This window comes from Saimiri boliviensis, chromosome 1 (assembly GCF_048565385.1).
Source record: "Saimiri boliviensis isolate mSaiBol1 chromosome 1, mSaiBol1.pri, whole genome shotgun sequence".
Lineage (NCBI taxonomy): Eukaryota > Metazoa > Chordata > Mammalia > Primates > Cebidae > Saimiri > Saimiri boliviensis.
This window is the reverse complement of record NC_133449.1, coordinates 195,135,892-195,161,899: the sequence shown is the minus strand read 5'-3', so window position 1 is coordinate 195,161,899 and position 26,008 is coordinate 195,135,892. Positions and strand designations below refer to the sequence as shown.

The window sequence follows — 26,008 nt, the reverse complement described above, 5'->3', positions numbered from 1 at the left end:
AGTTTATAATCCTTTGGGTATATGCCCAGTAATGTTGCTGGGTCAAATGGAATTTCTATTTCTAGATTCTTGAGGAATCACCACACTGTCTTCCGCAATGGTTGAACTAATTTACACTCCCACCAACAGTGTAAAGTGTTCCTATTTCTCCACATTCTCTCCAGCATCTACTGTCTCCAGATTTTTAAATGATCTGCCATTCTAACTGGCATGAGATGGTATCTCAATGTGGTTTTGATTTGCATTCCTCTAATGAACAGTGATGGTGAGCTTTTTTTCATGTTTATTGACCACATAAATGTCTTCTTTTGAAAAGTCTCTGTTCATATCCTTCGCCCACTTTTTGGTCGGGTTGTTTTCTTCTTGTATATATATATTTTTTTTGCTGGTTCACTCTAATGATTATTTCTTTTGCTGTGCAGAAGCTCTTACAAACTATTATTTTAATATTTTAAAATCTAAGTCTGGTAAGAATACCAAACTCTCAATGAATATATTTTTTTTTGAGAGAGAGAGTCTCTCTTTGCTGCCCACTGGAGTGCAGTGGAATGATCTCGGCTCACAGCAACCTCTGCCTCCCAGGTTCAAGTGATTCTCCTGCCTCAGCCTCCCAAGTAGCTGGGATGACAGGCAGGTGCCACCACGCCTGGCTAATTTTTTTGTATTTTTAGTAGAGATGGGGTTTCACCATGTTAGCCAGGATGGTCTCCATCTCCTGATCTTGTGATCCGCCTGCCTTGACCTCCCAAAGTGCTGGGCCGCTCAATCAATATTATATCACTTCTTTCCATATTCATATTTTATTCTGTAGAGTTGCAAAGCAAATTAATTTTTCTGAATATGACACATATTTTTGTAAGAAAATCAGAAACTTAAAAACATATATTAAAAGATACTAAAAGATATTAAAAGTAACTCAAAAGTTATTACTATAACCTTTTTGTATAGATCCTGCCAGTGTTTTCCCCCCAATGGTACATTACTACATGGATATATCAACATTTAACTGTTTATTTTTGGAAACGGGTTTCTGGTTTTTCACTAAAAGTAAAACGATTAAAAGCTAAATGTTTGTGCATATGCATAGTCCTTTCTATAGAGCAACTCCCAAGCTTAACTGCTGGAATCATATGGTAAGAACAACAAGCTATAAAAGCTACACACACATATTTATGTCAAATCACAGAGAAGGACAAGAAATAAGAAGCAGAAGTCTTCTCCTCTCTTTATTCCCCAAGGTGTAAGCATGTCTGTGTATGCTGCATTTATACAACTGAATGTTACACAGCCATAAGGAGATCTGGAAAGTTATCCCAAATAATTTTAAAATTTTTAAAAAAAGTTAGAAAATAACACAAATAGTATGCCCCCCTACCCCATACCCTTTCTCTGTCTTTTTTTTGAAACATAGCTTACTAAAAAGAATATAAGTAGCAAAAAAGTGAGGGGAAGGCCGGGCGCGGTGGCTCATGCCTGTAATCCCAGCACTTTGGGAGGCCGAGGCGGGTGGATAACGAGGTCAAGAGATCGAGACCATCCTGGTCAACAAGGTGAAACCCCTTCTCTACTAAAAATACAAAAAGTTAGCTGGGCATGGTGGTGCATGCCTGTAATCCCAGCTACTCAGGAGGCTGAGGCAGGAGAATTGCCTGAACCCAGGAGGTGGAGGTTGCGGTGAGCCGAGATCGCGCCATTGCACTCCAGCCTGGGTTACAAGAGCTAAACTCCGTCTCAAAAAAAAAAAAAAAAAAAAGTGAGGGGAAGATCCATCAGCCAGAAGCTAGGTGACAACTATCCCATTCTCATCCATCCATTTTAGTGAATCCTTGCCATACACTGGTATAACCCAGGATTACCCACCCTCAACCTCACCTTTCCAGCAACCATTTTGGGATTCACAGGGAGGAAAGACCTAGGACTCTCAAGTAAGCTTATACACACACACACACACACACACACACACACACACACACACACACACATATAAAAGCTTACTTTTATATATATATACACACATATTATACTATGTATATATAGTATAATATGTATATAAACTATTCAAATATACGTTTTGGAAACAGAGTATAGTGTATGAAATATAATCAGCATTTTAAGTGATGACAAATAAATATTTGAAAAGATAAGATAGTCATAATAAGTATCAGATTCAGGTATAGATTTGAAAAGGAGGTCACAGTAATCCTTCAGAGTTTTAAACTTTTAACAAGACAAATTTCCTTTTATTAATGTACAGATCTACAAATCTGTACCTATAAAGTAAGTATACTATAATTACTTTGTAAGTATTGTGATTGTTCACCATCACTAGAAGAGAAACCTTAGGGAGAGGAATTAGGTATGAAAAAGAATAAAAAAGACAAGGAAGACCTCCCTGCTAGGGGGTAGCAAAATACAAACACAAGCAAGCGGTATGGACTGCAATACATCCTCCCCCAGTCCCCCACACCCCACCTCTCACCCCTAGAAATTCACAAGTTGAAGTCCTAACTCCCAGTACACACCTCAGAATGTGACCGTGCTTCAAAATAGGTCTTTAAAGAGAAAATTAAATTAAAATCAAGTCATTAGAGTGGGCCCTACTCTAATATAACTGGTGTCCTTATAAAAAAAGAAGAGATTAGATCACACACACACACAAAGGGTGGACCATGTGAAGACACAGGGAGAAGACAGCCATTTATCAACCAAGAAGAGAGGCTTCAGAAGAAACCAACCGTGCCATCACCTTGATCCCTGACTTCTAGTCTCCAGAACTATAAGAAAATGAATTTGTTTAGGCCACTCAGTCTATGGTACTTTGTTACTGCAGCCCAAGCAAACTAATATAGCAATGTAAACAGCCTGCAGATTCTATGTGTAGGTTTCTGTCTGAGAAACTCACATACACATGCCCAACAAAATTCTGACAAGGATGTGCGATACAGCGTTGCTTATAAAAGAAAAAAAAGAAAAAGAAAAAAGTCTCTTAGTAGGAAAATGATTTATTTAATTATTAAATACTGCAAACAGCTAAAATATAGCTTTAAACCAAAATTTCCTATATTAACAAATATTTGTTAATCTAAAAAGAAAATTTACAAAAAGGATACACACAGTATAATGCTATTTATACAATGTTTAAACATTGTTTTATGGAACATAGTTTTTATGCATAAAAGCATAGTTATAAAAACATAAATAGGGTATGATCTCAGGATGCTACGGTGGTCCTGGGCAAGTGAGATGCCGCTTTATAATGTCAAACTTAGGAGAACTTGTGTTTTCTTCAACACAATACAAATTCAGACAAAAAGAATGAGGTTTTTGCCTTCATTAAGACTTACCACTAGAGAAAAAAGACAATTCTCCAAGAAGTTCTGTTTGTTTCGAAGTATTAACAACATAGTCTTCAAAAGAAGTCTGAGCTGCAGGTCTAAAGCTCTTCAAAGATTCTGTGGCTTTCTGTATTCTGAGGACAGATATTTTTGCATAAAAATCATTATTTAAGATGGCAAATCAGACTAAATATCTGCAGTAACATGATTAACAAGAGAAAACTCACACTTCAATCAAAATTCAAGTTAAGAATGAAGCAAGACGTACCTCACATTAACACAGTATTAGGAACCACTCAGAGCTAACGTGAGACTACACAGCAGCATTTAATGACATTACTCAAGAGTTTCTAAAGCTAGAAGTAAAAAAGAATACCTGAGGTGGAGCTGCTTTGCTGTCTGCACAAAGCAAGACTGATCCGTCTCCTTTAGCACCTCTTGAGCGTATCCCACAAGTCCATTGTTCTCTAGAAGTCCCCGGTACTCTTCCATTTGAGTCTGAAATTTGTCTAGTCTTAGTTTCTTAGATGATTCAATTGCTTTCAAAACAGATGATTTCCTCTCTTCCAGAATTTCAAAGAGCTTTTCAAAATGTGTAATTGCTTCTTCTTTAGCCCTCTCTCCATTACACTATGAAAAACCAATTTATCCATTACACTAAGATAAAACAAAGCATCCGCTAAATCTAAATAACTTTCCACAAAGTTCTACGTAATTACATTTCCTCTATGTGATGACAAAATTATCAAAATTCAATAAAACCAACCTAGATAGTATAAAGAAAAAAAGTATTATCTGACTCTGAAATTTTCAGAACAATATTTTGGCATCAAATATACTTAGCAAAGAACAATTGACAACTTTTATTCAGATTAACTTTGTAATTTTATAATATTGTACTTCTTTAAGCTTTTCATCTCCGAAGTCTGGCAATAGACAATTTAGTCAATTAGATAACAATGTTTCAGTGGTACATAAAAAAAATCTGAAGCAGAAATGAACTGATTTAACCAAAAACAGAAAAACACAATTCCAGAGTTTTGAATTCATTTCAAATTCAGAAATGCTTAACCCTTTCAGCGCTACTCCAACTTTTAAATAAGTTTTAGGCCACAAAACTAAAATAATTACATTCTTTACTAAGATATAAAAATATAAGTATCTTCACATTAATTTAATAATTAAATCCTGACGTAGCTGTGTGACCATATACTAATCATTTCACTTCTTCTTCTGTTTTTCTTTTCTGAAATTAGGGGATAAAAAAACTGAAGAACTCTTCCAGTCCGTGAAGAGCATGGTTTTAAAGGCAGGAGTTTCCCCGCTCCACCCGGGAACCAGAGGGGTTTCAAATGTAAAGTCCTTTGTCTGGGTTTCCCACACCTGGGTTAGGTAGCCAACAGAAAAAGTCTTCAAGAACATTCTTAAAAGCTGACAATATATGGCAGAAGTGTACTATGCATTTTCTAATAGCTTCTAGCCAACACGTATAACAAAAGGAAATTTTTTCCAGATCTTTTCCTATTTCCTAACCCCAACAGCCACATATTTTTAAAAGGAAAGGAGCAAAAGATAGTGACATTTTGATAGTATTTCACTGACACAACATTAAACTCAGAAATATCATTATATATAGATTTTTTTCCAGCTAAGTATAATTACAGATAAAAAAGACAGCATCACCATCATCACTGAGTAAAAGTCAAGGATGGAGGCAAGTTATGTAGCGTAAATAAAGATTCTAATAAGCCTACAGATACAGCTTAGGCAAATGATACAAAACAACTCAATAATGTCCCCAGGATCCCAAGGAATCAGTGTCTACATGAATACTTAATATATAAGTTCATCAACTTCGAACCTATTGATGACAAACCCCAAAACAGACTCTGGGTCTTTACTTCAGAAGTGAAGAGCAGCAGGACTGAGAGGACCAACAAACAAGGCTATTAATAAAATGACCAAAGATGCAACACTTGAAGCAACCTATTAAGGTGATAATCTGCTTATGATGAGGGATTATGCCAAACTAAGAGTCTACCATTTAATCTGACAAAAATACGAAAAAGAAAACGCCACTTTAAACTGAATGGAAAAATGAGTGACTTAGGGTGGTGAATGCAATCAGCAACGATCAGGAAAATAAATTAAAAACAAAAGCAGTGCTGGTAATGGTGGTAATTCGCATGCTTTCTCGATGATTTCACCCTATATCGGAAAAAACATTTCTTCAAACCACAGCGTCATACTAGCTGGGATGCTTTATGTTTAATTACTAAAAAGGATCAGGAGTAATGGCTCAACTTTGTTTCAAACAGATAAGCAAAACAAGTGTACAACAAAGTCAATGAAGACTATTTGGACTTTTAAAATAACCCAATCGAATCCTCTTACTATATTTTTTAAATGCTCCTCCTTTTCCAATTTTTTATTAAAGCATAATACACAAATGGAAAAATATACATGTAAGTATAAAGACTAATGAATCTTTATAAACGCACTCAATGTAACCAGCATCCAACAGAGAAGCCAGATTAGATAAAAGAATATTACCAGTATCCCAGAAGCTTCCATATAAGCTTTCCAGATACTAATCTACCCCTCCTCATCATTTTTGGTACTTTCTATAAATGTAATCAGATAATATGTATTCCTTTGTATCTGGCACCTTCCTTTCAACATTACTGCAAGATTAATCTACACTGTGATGTGCAGCTGCAGATCGTTTTTATTGCTATTTATATTCTACTGTTAATGGGCATTTATGTAGATCTTACTTTATGACAATAACAAACAAGGCAGCCACAAACATTCTAATACACATCTTTTGAGGAACATATAAGATATACACTCACGAATACCTGAAATTTAAAACAAACCTGGTCCAAGTCACATATGGTGCATTTTCCAAAAGTGATCTATTAATTTTTTTAAACCTAATAAAAATAAGTAAAACCTTTCATTTCCCTTACATTACTATTACATACTTTTGAGATCTTGTTAATTGCCACACAAAGAGTTCATCATTTTTCCGTGTTCCAATATGACTAGCTGTATCACAGAAGTGATCGCACAACATTATAATACATTTTTTACATTTGTTTCCTTAGCCCCAGAAAAGCAGGGGTGAAATCTAATACAACTTTGTATTCCCAGCACATATATTACTCTCAGGATTTTGTGAACAAATGAATGAATGTCTAGATAAAATAACAATAACTTAAAATATGCAAGTTAATCACTTACCTCTGTTTCTTTCATTAACAAATTTAGTTCAGAAATCTGACTCTTCACCTGGCTTTCCTTACCAATAAGGTAATCAATATCCTTTGAAAGCTTTTCCTGTTGAAACATATTCATAATACAAATGGACAAAACGGAAGTTTAACAAAGACCTTGCAGAATTTTTTTTTTAATTACACAGGACTCATCCTCTTCTACGGCCTCTGATAAACAGATAATAAAATCAACTATGGCCATTATCATTATTAACCCAGAGTAAACAGTTAATGGCCTTAGGAACAGAGGGCCAAAGGATGTATGAAAGATGACAATCAGGTTGGAAAAGAGAACAAGGGTAATAATGCTTAAATTAGTCAAAACTTCTGAATATAAAAATACTACATTTTTATTGTTTCATTATCATTCCTAGAGCTCCTACTACTAAGGCTTCTAAGTAAACTGAAGAGTAGCAATTCAAATAGTTTTGTCTTCAGATTTTATAATTCTCTTGCCAACACCCACGTGCATACACACACACCCCCCTATACACTATAGGAATAGCAACAAAAACCCTTCGAAAATAATACTCACAGTCTATCACAGCTTATTAGTTACACAATAAGGAAAATACAGTTTTACAAAAATAGGCAATTTCCAGAGCTCACTAAATAATCTGTCTGTAAGGCAGACATTCTGAAATAAGTATAGTTTCTTTCCCATAGAAATACCATCATAGGTTTTGGTAAGATCCCTGGTCTTGCCCAGAAAACCTACTCTGAAATATGCAAAAAATAAAACACAAAAGCCCTTAAACACCATAGGGTAAAAAAATTATAACAGAAAAATGTATGTGGAGTCTAAATAAGAACATCCAGAAAACGTCTCTCAAGCTGTAGCCCTTACAGGCCAATCCGGGCATTTCAGGCTCAGTTATCACTGGTGGTCTAGAAGAGGGCACTATTAAACACTGAACACTATTCTACAGGCTGAGAGGTACTTCTCAGCACCAAGTTGAAAGTAAAATGACAATTCTAATACCATCCCTGTCAGGCCCATGCAGAGACCAGAAGTACTAGGTGCAAGTGGTGGTACTCTTTTTTTAACTACACTAGCAATGAGATAAATTTGGCCATTTAAATTAAAGTAAGGCTTAGTTCTATGATAGCAACTTAAATTATAACAAGATAGAAAAATATAAGTTAATTGGGTCAAAGAGGTAAGGACCAGAGAAGAATAGATGACAGAATTCAGAAGCATGATCTAAAAGCACCACACTCTCTGAGTTTTAATGCTCAAAGTATCTGGCCAACTATACTTTTATCTGAGAATAGCTTTTATCTGAGACAGCTCCAGTCATAATAGTTCCCTCAAATCTAGTCAGTTTTTTTTTTTTTTTAAAGACTAGATCAGTTTGAACCAAGTAGCAGGATGCCCATTTATTCACAGGTCTCCAAAAAGTATATGCACCAAACACTGAAAACAAGCACTGAAAATTAAAATGTAAAAAGACAAGGCTACCTCTAACTCCTTTAGATAAATCAGGACCCCAGTTCTCTAGAAACTAATCAGAGGCTAATTTCTCAGGGACTCCAAAATTTCTCAGAAGTTTTTCTCTGGATCGGTGGTTCTCAAACACTGCGTATATCCGAGTCTCCTGAGGGCTAACGAAAAGCCCTGAAGAGATGCAACTTAGTCCAATGAGGCCACAGTTTGTAAGGCATGTACCTAAGAAGAGACTGTTGTAAAGAGAAAGAACTCCAAAGAGGCACAAACCGGTGTCCCTTACATATTCAGCAGTTGTCATCAACTCTTGTGTGTAAGGAAACTGCCCAAGACCAGGCAAAGAATCACCCTAAAGCATCAGAGGAAACAAACCCAGGAGCTGACACAAGGCTGGGAAGAGTGCCTGCTCCCCACCAGCCAGTCCAAAAGAAAAAAATCACTCAAAATTCACAGGACACTGAGAAGAGTAATAAAAGGCTTTTACTTCAATACTTAGGTAAAATTAGCCCTTAGTAACTAAATGTTGTTCTGTCTTGCCTCACAAAGTAAGACCCCAAAGTTTCCAAGTAACTTAATCACATATTCAAAGAAAATAGCATTTGTAGGAATACAAAAGTGTCCAATACCTGGCAGCGAATCAAAAACTACCAGGCATGCAATGTAGCAGAGAAATATAAACACTAATGAGAAAAATTATCAATCAAAACTGACCTACTAGTGAAACATGAGAAAATTAGTAGGCAAGAACAATTAAACAATTATATGTATTCCATATGTGCAGAGAAGATAGAGCACAACACAAATATAAAATGCACAACATGAAATAGTTTGCATATGTGCAATTATATAGAGGCAAAAAATGCATACACATACTGTTAAAGAGAGGAAGGAAAATGGGTAGTAGGTACATAGATGATTTCTTTTAAAAATATTGTTTAAAGGGAAAAAGAATAAAACAAAAAAACAGTATCATACCATTGCCTGCTTTGCTGCTGATTATCAAATTTGAAAGTTTTAAACATTATCAATAAAACTAACAGAAAGGAAGTATTTCTAAGGGTCTACCAGAATGAACAAAATACTAACTCTAAGAGCCAAATGTCTTAAAAAGCCACAACCCTTCAAAGTATGTCTTTCCTATGTACACATCCATTATAATAGACATCGGGCTTATTTAGGGATCATGACGAAGTATCCTTCATCCTTTTCCCTTCCCTCAGAATTCAGAGCTAATACAACATAGGTATCAATATATGCCAGGTCTTATCAGTACTACAAAGAACTCCTGATCAGGAATACTAACCACCTAATAGTAGTAGATCATTAAGTAACACTTTAACTCATTTTAGTAGAAAAAAGACCACATAACACACCATGATTTTGTAAATGAAAAAGTTAAAGGCATAATGTAAAGTTACAAAGAATTGAAATTCTGTTCCAAAAATAAGTCCTACCTTTAAGGTTTTGTAGGCACTGCTCATAGTGGTTACACGGTGGTTGGAATGATTACCACCCAACTTACAGAGATGGCAAACTGGCCTCCTACATAATTCACAGTACATGTTTATTCTCTCTGTTTCATGTTCTGGGCACATTAAAATCTATTGAGTAAAGAGTAAAAGTGTGATTAAGGATCTAGGTTTCAAGTAATCTGACAAACTACCAATATACAAAGATCTGCTTTATAAAACCACTAAATAAAGCCATTTAAGTGAATATGAATGTAAAAAGAAATAAAAATGCTTGATATATCACATGAAAATTCTCTATCAGAATTACTATCTCTCAATTTGAGGGTTCAAATGATTAATATGTACATGTTGTCTAGGGGCATACTCCATATCTCGTCATAATATGTAGATGTTATTTCTCCAAAACTTTTGGATAAGAAAGTGAGCATTTCATTCCTATCAGATTCAAGTGGAATCAACACTTAACCAAGTTAGAAAAGCCATCTGATCACACTGACAGGTGTGTGCCACCATGCCTGGATAACTTTTTTTGTATTTTTAGTAAAGGCAATTCTTAACGATCATAGTCACTATTCTTAATGAAGTACCGTAACAATTTATGAGACTCATGGCCTTAGTAACAGAAATCCATTACTAAGAGTCTCAGAAAACTTCATAAGCTTCTAGATGTGTTTGCTTTTACAAATTACAAATGCACTGACCAAATTTGGAACTCTTTTTCTGATTTGTCTACCTTTTTATTTACTCTGTAAACTATCATAGTAGAGGATTAAAAGCTATCTGATGAATAACATAAAATTTTATGTAAAATAACTGTTTTCATTTGATAGAAAGGGAAGATTCCTTTAAGTCAGTATGTTAATAAAATCCAAAAGTTGTTAAAAGATTCTAAAAGATTAGATTTTAAGCAACTGTAACTGGTCTAATGATTTACAGACATTTATTTATTTATTTGAGTCTTGCTCTATCACCCAGGCTGGGGTGCAATGGCACAATCTTGGCTCACTGCAACCTCTGCTCACTGCAACCTCCACCTCCCGGTTCAAGCAATTCTCCTGCCTCAGCCTCCTGAGTTGCTGGGATTACAGGCATGTGCTAACATGCCCAGCTAATTTTGTAATTTACAGACAATGAAAATGAACAAACAAAAAGTACAACATGGAAAGTCCTAATACCAATATGTAGGTTCAGGAGAAAAACAATTGGAAAATATTTCAAGTTTATCAACATGTCCAAGTTTTTACATCCCCAAAGCCACTACATTTGAAATAAAATACAAAGTTTGTCTATCTGCAAGAAAGGATCAAAAGAACTCAACTTTACAGGTAAATAGTCTAGACCAATAGAGACACCATTTTGGATACCAATTTAGAATTTTACTATATTGAGTAGCATTAACTACTTAAAAAATAAAATTTTTCTCAGTATAACCTATTCATATTTCTTCGGTCTTCTCTCATCTATCTTTTATTATATTTGTAAACAGAAACTGTAAGACTATATTCACAATTTCCTTATACCTATAATTCACAAAAACCCAAGCCTAATAAAATTCATTTAATCATCAAAGGTTATTTCATGGTAGAACAATTATAATCAATTTAATTAATGATTTAAAAGAAACATTAAAACAGGTTGAAGTCATAATTTTTTGTTTTTTTTGAGACAGTCTTGCTCTGTTGGCCAGGCTGGAATGCAGTGATGTGATTTCAGCTCACTGCAACCTCCATCTCCTGGGCTCAAGCAATTCTCCTGCCTCAGCCTCTCCCGAGTAGCTGAGCTTACAGGTGTGTGCCACCACACCCGGATAACTTTTTTTTGTATTTTTAGTAAAGATGGGTTTTCACCATGTTGGCCAGGCTGGTCTCGAACTCCCGACCTCAGGTAATCCACCCAATCTCAGCCTCCCAAAGTGCTGGGTTTATAGGCATGAGCCACTGTACCCAGTGAAGTCACAGATTTTTAAAAATTGATGGCCTTGAGCCTTTAAAATGAGGAACATAATTGAGAATTAAAAGCTATCTGATAAATCTACTGCCAGACTTACACAGTTTGGGAAAAGTCATTCAAAATGTGACAGCATAGATTGTCTTTGCCTTAATCTACCAATCCTTCACTATTTAATATAAGAAATAGTAACAATTTCAAAAAACCTTTTGAGGTTTTTTTCTCCAATTATTTTTACTACAAATTAAAGGTTTTATGCTTAGGAATGCCAATTGATTTTCATACACAAGTTACTAAGTTATAAGGACTAAGAACTTTGAAAAACTCAATGATAGGTTTTAAAAATCTATGTAATCAGAAAGAAGTGAAGATATCAAAAGATCAGTCTTCTTTCCAGGCACACAGCAGGGCGAACAATACATAAACTTCTTTTGGGCAATATGAAAGAAATTACTCAGAATGTTTAAGAAATGCAAATTCTACTTCAGATAATATATAACCATTATATCACAAGCTACAAAATATTAGGCTCTAATCACCATTATTCATTGTACAATTTTAGCTAACTAAAAACAGAAAAATATGTTTCGCAGTCAAACCTTTTAAGCAATTATGGATTTATCACACTAAAGCACAAAAAACCTTTTTAACTTTAACCATTTCAATCTTAAAGAGTATATCTGGGATAACTTTCTTTAATCAGAGCTAACACTATGAACATTCATTGTATTATATCACACTGGATAGTAATAGAAATAAATCACAATATTGCCCTCTATTTGTGAAGAGTTTTAGCCTCACAGTAAGTAACTCCAGCAACTAGGCCTTAAGTTCTTATACCTGCTTTTAAAGTTATTTCCTTTCTGTCAAGTTCTAGACTCAATAATTTATTTCATAACATTAAGTTATATAAGTTTCATAACATTAAGTTAAAGTAACATTCTAACTTAATAAAAACTTCACTTACCTTGGGCCTAAAGTTAGTAGTTGGGCCAACATACTCATGCTGAGCTTTTACAGTACCCCAAGGATGATAAATTTTGAAGCATTCATTACAGTAACTTGCACTACAGTCCATGCAGCTTTTTGTAGATTCTTGAGGCGGTGGTTTACAAAGGTCACACATAATAGCTGTGGCTGCCCTAGCTGCCTGCCGGTATCTTTCAACAATAGTTTCCAAAGTGAAGTTTCGAAACAAACCATTGATTCCTCGTTCTCCAAGATCCACATCATGCTCACAGCCAGGGCAAGGGAAAATGGTTGTCTTTGGGGTCAATGAATTGCGCTTCCAGCCTGTGTAATTAATATGTCTTTGTTTAGTTATAGCAGTAGGAAAATGATTAGAATGAAGAAAAGAGGAGTCATGTCTTAAAGACATAACTACAAATACATCACAAAAACAGTATCCAAAGTGGCTCCAAGTGAATAAATTTGAATTGTGAAAATGTTTTTAAAATTTTTCCTTAGTATACAAAAGACAAGCCCAAGTTACCAAATAGTTATCAAATCAAAAAGAAAAATATTCTATAGTAAGTCCACATAAAACCCATACTAAATCAAACATAGATAGGTAAAACACATAATACAATACTACATGTGGTCAAGATCTTTTAAAATTATATAATGAACATTTATAGCTACCTTTATATACCATATCCAAAGGCATTTAAACAAACACAGTAATTGCTGACTGACAGGAAGTGAGTCAATACATGAAAGAGCAGGGCTCCCTAGGACAAGGTCCATGAAGAGGCACCAGGCAGATCCATAAACTATTTGAAATTGTGCACAAAATATCTATATACAGTACATATGCAAATTTTCTGGTTAAGACCCACAGCTTTTATCAGATTTTCAAAAGAGTATGTGATGTGACCACAACATTTTTAAGAACACTACAATTGAGGGTTTCCACTGTAGTATTGTTTTATCTGGAAAAATTCAGTAGGGAAGATCATTAGTTAATTGAGTGAAATCTATAGAAAAGTGAAAAATTCACTCATAGACCTATAATTTAGTGATTTTTAAAAGGGACCAACCATTTAATATCTTCTTATGACCTGAAACAAAGAATCATTAAAATTACTTAATTCAGTAAGCCAAAAGTTACCACAAAAATACTACCAATAATTAACATATATAATACAATGATGACCTTAAGCATCACATTCTTGTTCAGCATTATTATCCTGATTTTAATAAATCAAGAAACCAACGCATGACAGTCCTTACCCACTGGTTCACAGAAATCCAGGGTTGTCCATTTTCCACAGGAGCATGCATATAATATTCCCTCATTTGTAAATCTGTTCTTAAGAGTATGAAGTCTTAGTTGCTCACAAAATAACTCCCTTAACATGGACACAAACTTCTTAACCTATGCCTTCTTTCACACTACCATGTATGCAATACCAAAAGTGAATGGTTAAATTTAGTATTTCACACTACAAAAGGTCTTTAAACAGCGACATCAAGATAGCCTTTGCATATAACTGTCATCACTCAAAAGAATATCTAAAAAGATGTCTGACCTGGTATCAGTTCATTTAAAATTTAGCAATCAGCCTATAATATTACTTATTGGAAGGGATGTTATAGCATGCTATATGGCATTGGGCCCCAAAATATACAACAAACATGCAGAAAATTTTTAATATCTTCCTTTAAAGATATTTTACCTTTATATTTATAAACATTAATGCATACAAAAAAGCTGCCCATACAATTTTGAAAATCCTAAAATATATGAAGGTAATAATTCTAAAAACATGCAATACAATCCAAAATCTTTCACACCACAGCAGGCATACAATGAAAAAAGCAGCAAAGCTACTTTTAAAACACATGCCAATGAAAATTTTATTTAGGAAAACAAAACAAGCCAAACAATTCTGGAAATGATTTGGTGCAGTGGTCAAGTTTGAAGAAACGGAAATTCATATTTAATTGCAGGTTTCCACACATGAACTAGATGATGAAAATTTAGAGTAACAGAAAACTAATTTCAACAGTTGATGTCAAAAAATGAGTTATTTTTGGTTTTATGAAGATTATGATCAATTAAGTAATGGGATAAAGAAAAGTAAATAATGACAACAAAATCATGTTTTAATATGCACGCTGGTGACACCCAAATTTGGGTCCTCAAAAGTTTGAAGGAAAAAAAAAAGTTTTGTCCCTTTTCTGTATACCTCTGCTATCATGGTGTAAAACACTAAACTTCTTAAATCAGATATTAAATTAAGACATATAATTTTTCAAACTCATTCAAATAGGTATCTTGGCTATCTTTCTAAACAGATCTTGAAAGCTCTCAAATATTTCTTACAAACGTAAAAGAATTTTTATTTCATCTGTCTTATACTCCTTTCATGGTTTTCATAAAAACAAACAGATGTTCAGAGCAATAAAGAAAATGAGAATCTTAGGATATTCTGGGAAATAAACCTAATGAAAAAAATCAAGGCAATGGAACTAAGAACAAAATGTAATAGTCAACTTTCTACTTTCTGTGGCTGTGCTATTTGATATAGTAGCCATTAGCCACATGTGACTTTTAATACTTAATAAAATTTAACATTCAGTTATTTGGTTACCATAGCCACATTTGAAAATCTCAAGAGCCACATGTAGCTAATGGCTACTGTATTATATGATACAGAGTTGAACATTTTCATTATAGTAAGAAGTTCTATTGAATAGTATTGCTCAAGAAAAATAGAGGGATCATGGCAGACAGGAGAAAGGACTAGATTGCAGCTCCGACAGAGCAGCATGTGGAGGCCCGCATCGTGAAATTTTGCTCCAGAATGACTGAAATTAGGAAACTGGGAGGACCCAGAGACCCCTGAAGGAAGCAGATTGCTCCTGCAGGACCCAGGAGACACCCCAAATACTTCAAGTGCTCAAACTGTGAAGTAGAAAAGGGAGACTGTCTGCCCCCGAACACACCTCCACTGGGGAAACTGAAGGCCTGGACAACAGGAGAAGATTTTGACCTTACCTGGAGCTGAGTCAATTTAGAGAGCTGAGTGAAATACAAGGGTAAAGGAAGCAGCAGGAAAACCCTTGGAAGCTCAATGGACCCCCATTAACTCATTTTTGCCTGGCCTCACAGGGATCCTTCAGGAGGGTGGCCAGAGGCTAGGGAAAAGGCCACAGAGGAAGGAAATCTCCAGATGAAGTTTCTAACAATTTGAACTGATCGGTAAGCCTCCTGGCCAGAACTTGGGAGACAGTGTAAATCCAGTGTACAGATTCTACAGGCAAGAGAAGGAAAGCCATACTTGCTTTTGCAGCTAGGAGGTGAGTAGACTTCAAGTTCTCAGCCCTGCTTACCCACTGCCTGGAAACAAACTTGCTACTGTTGTGGGGGGCACAGTGGAAGTGACATTGGCCCTCTGGATTCTGTGAGAGCTGGGGGAGACCTCTGTCTGCTTGCTTTCCCCTACTTTGCTGACAACCTGCATGACACACCAGTGGTGGCCATAATCCTCCTAGAAATGTAACTCCATGGACCTGGGAACCTCTCAGGTCAGCCACACATGGCTGGGAACCACACAACCTCCGAGGGAAGCCCCCAAATCAGCCACAGCAAGAGCTGCTCAAGGAAAGTCAGAGCTCAGACACACCTAAGCCCTGCTCCCACCCAATGGTCTTTACCTACCCTGGCAACTGAAGAAAAAGGCTATATAATCTTGAGATTTCTAGGGCCCTGCTCATTGTCCGTTTCTCTCCATACCACCGCACCTGATGTTCTCTGGAAAGTGACACCTCCTAGCAGGAGGCCAACCAGCACAAAAATAGGGCATTAAACCACCAAAGCTAAGAAGCTTACAGAATCCATTTCACCATCTGTCAGTCACCTCCATCAGAACAGGTGCTGGCGGTATCCATGGCTGAAAAACCCAAAGACAGTTCGCATCACAGGACTCTGTGCAGACAACTCCCAATACCGGCCTGGAGCCTGGTGTACTTGCTGGGTGGCTAGATCCAGAAGAGAGAACAATCACTACGACTTGGCTCCCAGGAAGGCACATCCATAGGAAATGGGGGATACATCAAAAAACATCCCATGGAACAAAAGGAACTGAACAGCGGCCTTGAGGCCTAACCTTTCCTCTGACAGAGCCTAACCAAATGAGAAGAAACCAGAAAACCAACTCTGGAATGTGACAAAACTATGTTCTTTAACACCAGCAAAAATCACACTAGCTCCCAGCAATGGACCCAAACCAAGAAGTCATCCCTGAGTTACCTGAAAAAGAATCCAGGAGGTAAGTTATTAAGCTAATCAAGGAGGCACCAGAAAAAGGCAAAGCCCAAGGAAATCCAAAAAATAATACAAGAAGTGAAGGAAGAAATATTCAAGGAAATAGGTAGCATAATAAAAAGCAATGAAAACTACAGGAAACAATGGACACACTAATAGAAATGCAAAATGATCTGGAAAGTCTCAGCAACAGAATCAAACAAGTAGAAAGAAATGCAGAACTCAAAGACAAAGTCTTCGAATAAACCCAATTCAACAAAGATAAACAAAAAATAAGAAAATATAAATAAAGCCTCCGAGAAGTCTGGGATTACACTAAATAACCAAACCTAAGAATAATCGGTGTTCCTGAGGAAGAAGAGAAATCTGAAAGTTTGGAAAACATACCTGAGGGAATAATTGAGGAAAAGTTCCCCAGCCTTGCTAGACCTAGACATCCAAATACAAAAAGCACAAAGAACACCTGGGAAATTCATCGCAAAAAATATCATTGCCTAGGCACATTGTCATCAGCTTATTAAAGTTAAGATGAAGGAAAGAATCTTACGAGCTGTGAGACAAAAGCACCAGGTAACCTAGGGGAAACCTATCAGATTAACAACAGATTTCTCAGCAGAAACCCTACACGCTAGAAGGGATTGAGCCCTACCTTCAGCCTCCTCAAAAATACAGTTATCAGCCAAGAATATTATATGAAGTGCTTCATATATGAAGGAAAGAGGAGAGTCTTTTTCAGACAAACAAATGCTGAAAGAATTCAGGACAAGCAAGTCACCACTAAAATAACTGCTAAAAGGAGCCTTAAATCTTGAAACAAATCCTGGAAACACATCAAAACAGAACCTCTTTAAAGCATAAATCACACAGGACCTATAAAACAAAACTATAATTTAAAAAACAAAAAGAAAAAAAAACCCCAAGGAATATAGCAAAAAACAGCATGATGAATGAAGTGGTACCTCATATTTCAATATTAACTGACTGCAAATGGCCTAAAAATCCTCCACTTAAAAAAAGATAAAAGAATTGCAGAATAAGTAAGAATTCACCAACCATCTGCTGCCTTCAAGAGACTCACCTAACACATAAGGACTCACAAAAACTTCAGGTAAAGGGGTGGAAAAGACATTTCATGCAAATGGACACCAAAACCCAGCAGGAGTAGCTATTTTTCTACCAGACAAGACAAACTTTAAAGCATAGCAGTTTAAAAAGACAAAGAAGGACATTGCATAGTGATAAAAGGCTTTGTCCAACAGGAACATATCCACAATCCTAAACAAATATACACCTAACACAGGGGCTCCAAAATTTATAAAACAATTACTAATAGACCTAAGAAATGAGACAGCAACACAGCTGTAGTGGGGGACGTCAATAATCCACTGAAAGCCCTAGACAGGTTATCAAGACAGAAAGTCAACAAAGAAACAATGGATTTAAACTACAGCTTGGAACAAATGAAACTAACAGTTATATGCACAACATTCCATCAAACAACCACAGAATATACATACTATTCAACAGCACATGGAACTTTCTCCAAGATAGACCATATGATAGGCCAAAAAACAAGTCTTAACAAATTTAAGAACACTGAAATTAAATCAAGCACTCTCTCAGACCACAGTGGAATAAAACTGGAAATCACCACCACAAGGAACCTTCAAAAGCATGCAAATACATGGAAATTAAATAACCTGCTCCTGAATGAGCACTGGGTCAAAAAAATGAAATCAAGATGAAATTTAAAAATTATTCAAACTGCATGACAAAAGTGACACAACCTATCAAAACCTCTGGGACACAGCAAAGGCAATGCTAAGAGGAGCCCTAAACATCCTCATCAAAAGGTCCAAAAGAGCACCAACAGATAATCTAAGGACACACCTTGAGGAACCAGAGAAACAAGAACAAACAAAACCCAAACCTAGCAGAAGGAAGGAAATAACCAAGATCAGAGTAGAACTAAATCAAATTGAAGCTAAATAAATAAATAAATAAATAAATACACAAGATAAATGAAACAAAAAAGCTGTTCTTTGAGAAGATAAATAAAACTGATAGACCATTAGCAAAATTAACCAAGAAAAAAAGGGAGAAAATCCAAATAAGCTCAAAAAGAAACGAATCAGGAGATATTACACTGACACCACATAAATACAAAAGATCATTCAAGGCTACTATGAACACCTTAATGTGAATAAACTAAAAAACCTAGAAAAAATAGATAAATTCTTGGAAAGATACAACCTTCCAGCTTAAATCAGGAAGAATTAGATACCCTGAACAAACTAGTAACAAGCAGTGAGATTGAAATTGTAATTTTACAATTCCCAACAAAAAAGTCCAGGACCAGAAAGATTCACAGAAGTCTACCAGACATTCAAAGAATTGGTACTAATCTTATTGACACTATTCCATGAGATAGAGAAGGAAGGAACTCTCGCTAAATCATTCTATGAAGCCAGTATCACCCTAACACTAAAACCAGAAAAGGACATAACCAAAAAACCTACAGACCAGGCTGGGCATGGTGGCTTACACCTGTAATCCCAGCTTTGGGAGGCTGAGGTGGGCGGATCACCTGAGGTCAGGAGTTCAAGACCAGCCTGACCAACATGGAAGAAACCCCGTCTCTACAAAAAATACAAAAAAGAAATAGCTAGGCATGGTGGCACATGCCTGTAATCCAGCAATTCAGGAAACTGAGGCAGGAGAATCACTTGAACCTGGGAGGTGGAGGTTGCGATGAGCCAAGATCGCACCATTGCACTCCAGCCTGGGCAACAAAAGCAAAACTCCATCTCAAAAAAAAAGAAAAAAAGAAAGAAAAGAAAACTATAGACCAATATCCTTGATGAGCATAGAAGCTAAAATCCTTAACAAAATACTAGCTAACTGAATCCAACAACATATCAAAAAGATAATCCACCATGATCAAGTAGGTTTCATATCAGGGATGGTTTCACATATGCAAGTCAATAAATGTGATACACCATGTAATCAGAATTAAAAACAAAAATCACAGGATAATCTCAATAGATACAGAAAAGGCACTTGACAAAACTAGCAACCTTTACGATTACAATTCTCAGCAAAATCAGCATACAAGGAACATATCTCAATATAATAAAAGATGCTGGGCGCGGTGGCTCATGCCTATAATCCCAGCACTTTGGGAGGCCGAGGCAGGTAGATCACAAGGTCAAGAGATCGAGACCATCTTGGTCAACATGGCGAAACCCCGTCTCTACTAAAAATACAAAAAATTAGCTGGGCATGGTGGCACGTGCCTGTAATCCCAGCTACTCAGGAGGCTGAGGCAGGAGAATTGCTTGAACTCAGGAGGCGGAGGTTGTGGTGAGCCGAGATCGCGCCATTGCACTCCAGCCTGGGTAACAAGAGCGAAACTCCGTCTCAAAATATGCATATATATAATAAAAGCCATCTGTGACAAACCCACAGCCAACATAATATTAAATGGGGAAGAGTTGAAACAAGAAAAGGATGCCTACTCTTACCACTCCTCTTCAACACAATACTGGAAGTCCAAGCCAGAGTAATCGAACAAGAGAAGGAAATTAAGGGCATCCAAACTGGTAAAGAGGAAGTCAAACTGTCACTGTTTGCTGATGATATGATTGTTTACCTCGAAAACCCTGAAAGATCCTAAAACGGATAAAATAATTCAGCCAAGTTTCAGGATACAACATTAATGTACACAAATCAGTCGCTCTTCTATACAGGGACAAAAACCAAGCTGAGAATCAACTCAAGAACTCAACCCCTTTTGCAATAGCTGCAAAAAAATAAAAAATAAAATATTTAGGATTATACCTAACCAAGGAAGTGAAAGACCTCTACAAGGAAAACTACAAAACACTGCTGAAAGAAACCATAGAGGACATACAAAAATGGAAACACATCCCATTCTCATGGATGGGTAAAATATTGTGAAAATTACCATACTGCCAAATGCAATCTACAAATTCAAAGCAATCCCCATCAAAATACCACCATAATTCATCACAGAATTTTAAAAATTCTAAAATTCATATGAAACCAAAAAAGGGCCCACATAGCCAAAGCAAGACTAGTAAGCAAAAAGAACAAATCTGGAGGCATCAAATTACCTAATTTCAAACTATACTGTAAGGCCATAGTCACCAAAACAGCATGGTACTGGTATAAAAATAGGCACATAGACCAATGGGACAGAGTACCCAGAAATAAATCCAAATACTTACAGCCAACTGATCTTCAACAAAGCATACAAAAACATAAAAGTAGGGAAAGGACATCCTTTTCAACAGACAGTGTTGGGATAATTGGCCACCCACACGTAGAATGAAACTGGATACTAATCTCTCACCTTATACAAAAATCAACCCAAGATGGATTAAAGACCTAAACCTAAGACCTGAAACTATAAAAATTATAGAAGATAATACTGAAAAAACATTTCTAGACTTTGGCTTAGGCAAGGATTTTCCAAGAACCCCAAAGCAAATACAATTAAAACAAAGATAAAGTGCTGGGACTTAATGAAAAAGCTTTTCCATGGCAAAAGGAATAGTCAGCAGAGTAATCAGACAACAGATAAATGGGAAAAGAATCTTCACAATCTATACAACTGGCAAAGGACTAATATCCAGAATCCACAATGAACTCAAACAAATCAACAAGAAAAAAACAAACAATCCCATCAAAAAGTGGGCTAAGGACATGGACAGACAATTCTCAAAAGAAGATATACAAATGGTCAACAAACATATTTTAAAATGCTCAATATCACTGATTATCAAGAAGATGCAAATCAAAACCACAATGTGATACCACCTTACTCCTGCAAGAATGGCCATAATGAAAAAAAAAATAATCCAAAAACAGTAGATGATGGCATGGATGCAGTGAACAAGGGAACACTTCTACACTGCTGGTGGGAATGTAAACTAGTACAACCACTATGGAAAAGAGTGTAGGTATTTCTTAAAGAACTAAAAGTAGAGGCCAGGCGCGGTGGCTCATGTCTGTAATCCTAGCACTTTGGGAGGCTGAAAGTCGGCAGATCACCTGAGGTCATGAGTTCAAGACCAGCCTGGCCAACATGGAGAAACCTTGCCTCTACTAAAAATACAAAAATTAGCCAGGTGTGGTGGTATGCACCTATAATCTCAGCTACCTAGGTGGCTGAGGCAGGAGAATCACTGGAACCCGGTAGGCAGAGGTTGTAATGAGCCAAGATTGCGCCATGGCACTTCAGCCAGGGCAATGAGAGCGAAACTCTGTCTCAAAAAAAAAAAAAATTACTAAAAGTAGAACTACGATTTGATCCAGCAATCCCACTAGTGGATATCTATCCAGAGGAGAAGAAGTCATTTTACAAATGTTTATGGCAGCACAATTAGCAATCGCAAAAACGTGGAACTAACCCAAATGCCTATCAATCACTGACTGGATAAAGAAACTGTGGTATATACACACGATAGAATACTACTCGGCCATAAAACGGAATGAATTAATGGCATTCACAGTGACCTTGATGAGATTGGAGACCATTATTCTTAGTGAAGTAACTTAGGATTGGAAAATCAAACATTGTACCATCTTACTCATAAGAGGGAGCTAAGCTATGAGGATGCAAATGCATAAAAATAACACAATGGACTCTGGGAACTCAGGAGAAAAGGGTGAGAAGGGGGTGAGGGACAAAAGACTACAAACAGGGTGCAGTGTATATTGCTCAGGTGATGGGTGCACCAAAATCTCAGCAATCACCACTAAAAAACTTACACATGTAACCAAACACCACCTGTTCCCCAATAACCTATGGAAATAAAAAAAAATTAAATTAAATAAAGAAAGAAGGAAAAATAATGATGGCTTGAAAAGGTAAGGAAGTAATGTAGACCAAGAAATGCAATTATATATGTCAAACCGAATCTATGGGGCCAATAGTATTTGCAAATTAAGTAAATACTAGCACCCTGCACAATCAGTTCTTTTTCCTACATAGCTTTACTTCAAAGATAGATGAAAAAGTTAGCATAATTTTAAAATTTCCATAAATTTTCAAATTGGCTTACAGCAAATCCCCTAAAAAAGTCAGCTTTCAGTCATTCATTTAACCATTTAAATATCAAAGAGAACATAAAGTATTTCAAAACAAAGAGAAGAGAGTCAGTTCATAACCAACAGGTTCCAAACCTCTGCCAGTTGCACCCTATCTCATATTCTAGCTACAAATTCCCCATTGCTATCCCTGGACAGTTCATGAACTACCTCTCCCAATGGTGGACACTACTGTTGGGCATCTGTGGCCTGGTATCTTATGCTGCCACCTTAATGCTTCCTTGGTACATTCTAAATATTTGATGCCTATGAGTTAGATTTACCTTTTGGGTATTAGAATTCTTCACCTTGTAAAAATTATTTTTCTCAGCTACCCTCTGAATCAAAAATGGGTAGTAACTTTTCTTTAAAGCAAACTGCTCCTATCTCTCCTTTCAATTACTAAGTTTCAACACTTAAAATTTGTATTCTCAAAAAAGCCAGTAAGAGAAAGAATTATACATGGCTTCTAACCATGGCTGTAAGATTTTTAAATCAAGAAATGCAGAAGAAAGAGAGACAGAAAGGGATAAATTTCAGGCTTTAATTATTCTCCCATGAAATGGAGTGTATCACCAGCATTCCATAGAAAAGCAGTCAGTTATTTTTAAAGGTCAACTGGAGTGAAAAAAAAAAAAAATTAGTAAGATAGGTTGGCTCATCTTTTACACAGGATCAAATACTTCAGAACGCCTAAAAAAGGAGTGTACATTATTTACCCACAAGTGGGTAAGACCTCAATGTTAAGACTCTGATGCCAAGTACTTTAAAACATCAACAAAGACTCTCTATATACAAAACAAGCCAAGATTATATTATTAAATGGAAAAATAATCAATACCTTTAAGAAACTTTTTCAATACATAAGAAAGCATTAGCTTATTTAACCTTTTAAATGTAGCAATATCAAGCTTTGCTCCACTAAGTAAATGTAAAGAATTTTTAAGGACAGGCACAGTGGCTCACGCCTATAATCCCAGAACTTTGGGAGGCTGAGGTGGGCTGATCACAAGGTCAAGAGATTGACACCATCCTGGACAACATGGTGAAACCCTGTCTCTACTAAAAAATACAAAAATTAGCTGAGCATGCAGGTGAGCACCTGCAGTCGCAGCTACTCAGGAGGCTGAGACAGGAGAATTGCTTGAACCCAGGAGGCGGAGATTGCAGTGAGCCGAGATTGTGCCACTGCACTCCAGCCTGGCGCCTGGCGAAAAAGCAAGACTGTCAAAAAAAAAAAAAAAAAAAGAATTTTTAAGATACCATGTACAAAAAAAAAAAAAAAGCGGGGGAGTAAATCATTTTCTTCAAAAATATCTTGTCATGTATATTGACAAAATGCAAGCAACAGTAATCAGTGTTCTCCCTTTAAGACATCAAAACCTGCTTGGAAATTTAGTCCTGTTGACCTTTAAGTCATTTCAGCCCAATTTGTTCACTCTCTAAACAATTTTGAAGACTTGACCACTGATGTTTAAGAATCTGACACGAGATTATTTAATTTAAATCAAACACTATACTGCCTGCGGCCACAAAAGCAATAAAACATTTTCTACCTCTCCACCCCACAGATCGCCGTTGTGATGCTGTGAACAATGAACAGAAAGCCGGATTTAGAATTTAATTTCAAAGAGAAGATTCACAACTTGTTAACAAAAGATAAAGCAGTAACAGTGTCCTACAAATAATACGATTATTGAATTAACAGAAAAAATGTGTTTTTTCTGGTACACATGGTATTTATGAAGCCAGTAATATAAAACATCCATCAAGCAATCTTATTAGAATTAGAATCATTATTGGTGCAACACTTAAGAGACTATACTTTGTCCTATATAGATTTGTATTGTTAAACAATCATACTTACAGTAACTGTTACAAACACAAAGTAAAAGTAAAATCTTTTGTTTGACTTTTTACTGACCTAAAAACTGTCCAAAAAAAAATAGTAAAACTGAATATATTCAGTTTAGATACAGGGAAAATACAAAATGGGGCAGGAGTTTATATATATATGATCAAAAGCATACAGTAATATGGCTTTTATTCATACATAATATGCTGTTGTGTTATGCATATAAATCTTACTCTCCTTTCAAGGTACCCTTTTAAAAAACTGTCAAAAATATAATGCAACATTATCCAAAAGAAGTATACAAGCCAAAACTATAATATATGTAAGTTTAAATTTTCTAGTAGCCATATTAAAAAAACAACTGAAATTCATTTTAGTAACACGTTATTTAACCCACTATATCCAAAAAACTATGATTTCAAAATGTAAACAATATAACAATTATTAAAGAAATACACAGATTTCTTGCAGAGTTAGCTCACTGCAACCTCTAACTCTGAGGCTCAATTGATTCTCCTGCCTCGGCCATCTGAGTACCTGGGACTACAAGTGCATGCCACTCACTCGCACCTTGCTAATTTTTAAATTTTTATAAAAATTTTCACAGTCCTTTTTATTCTAAGTGTGAATTTTAACTCACAGCATATCTCAATTCAGACCAGCCACATTTCAGGCACTCAATAGCCACATGTAGCTAGTGGCTACCATACTGGACAATCCAGGTTTAATTAATCCCTTTATTAGACCAGTGGCAAAACCAGCCTGGATTAACACCTGTAATCCCAGCACTTTGGAAGGCCAAGGCACAAAGACTCCTTGAAGAGAGGTCTGAAATCAGCCTAGGCAACAAAGTGAGACCCTCGTCTCTACAAAAAAATTTTAAATAAAGCAGCAGTGAGCGAGTGAGTGGCATGCACCTCAGAGTTAGAGGTTGCAGTGAGCTATGATCAAGCCATTGCACTCCAGCTTAGGTAACACAGTGAGACCCTGTCTTAAATAAATGTCTAAATGATAACAATGTATAAAGAAAGCTGTCAGTAAAAAAAAGAACTATTACTCATTTGTCTACTAAAAGAACTTATAGGCAAATGTCCAATAAATAGAGGGCAAGTAACATCACATTTGTAATGCAATGACTTCTACTAATTTAAAACTGGTGATCATGTAAAGGACAATCCTAAAATTTGCATTAAAACCTCCAGGAATGATTTTCATACTTGCAGCATTCTCACCCTCTGGGTGCTCTCTTTAACTACTAACTTGCTCTGTATGTGTTCTTGATAAAAGA

At 36.1% G+C, this 26,008-nt stretch overlaps 1 protein-coding gene across 4 annotated transcripts in view; it reads right to left on the bottom strand.

Moving 5' to 3' along the window:
- The window catches only part of TRIM36 (tripartite motif containing 36), a 56,278-nt gene that overhangs the window by 9,630 nt on the left and 20,640 nt on the right, over nucleotides 1-26,008 (bottom strand). For 2 of the 4 annotated variants that reach the window (XM_074382488.1, XM_074382496.1), the window contains exons 3-8: nucleotides 13,519-13,539; nucleotides 12,447-12,772; nucleotides 9,515-9,661; nucleotides 6,582-6,677; nucleotides 3,712-3,965; nucleotides 3,345-3,469 (exon numbers count right to left, since the gene is read on the bottom strand). In XM_074382488.1, coding sequence (XP_074238589.1) covers nucleotides 3,345-3,469; nucleotides 3,712-3,965; nucleotides 6,582-6,677; nucleotides 9,515-9,661; nucleotides 12,447-12,772; nucleotides 13,519-13,539 — 969 coding nt within the window. The remainder of the gene's footprint in view (nucleotides 1-3,344; nucleotides 3,470-3,711; nucleotides 3,966-6,581; nucleotides 6,678-9,514; nucleotides 9,662-12,446; nucleotides 12,773-13,518; nucleotides 13,540-26,008) is intronic. The other 2 variants (XM_003920689.3, XM_074382500.1) reach the window with 1 other exon arrangement.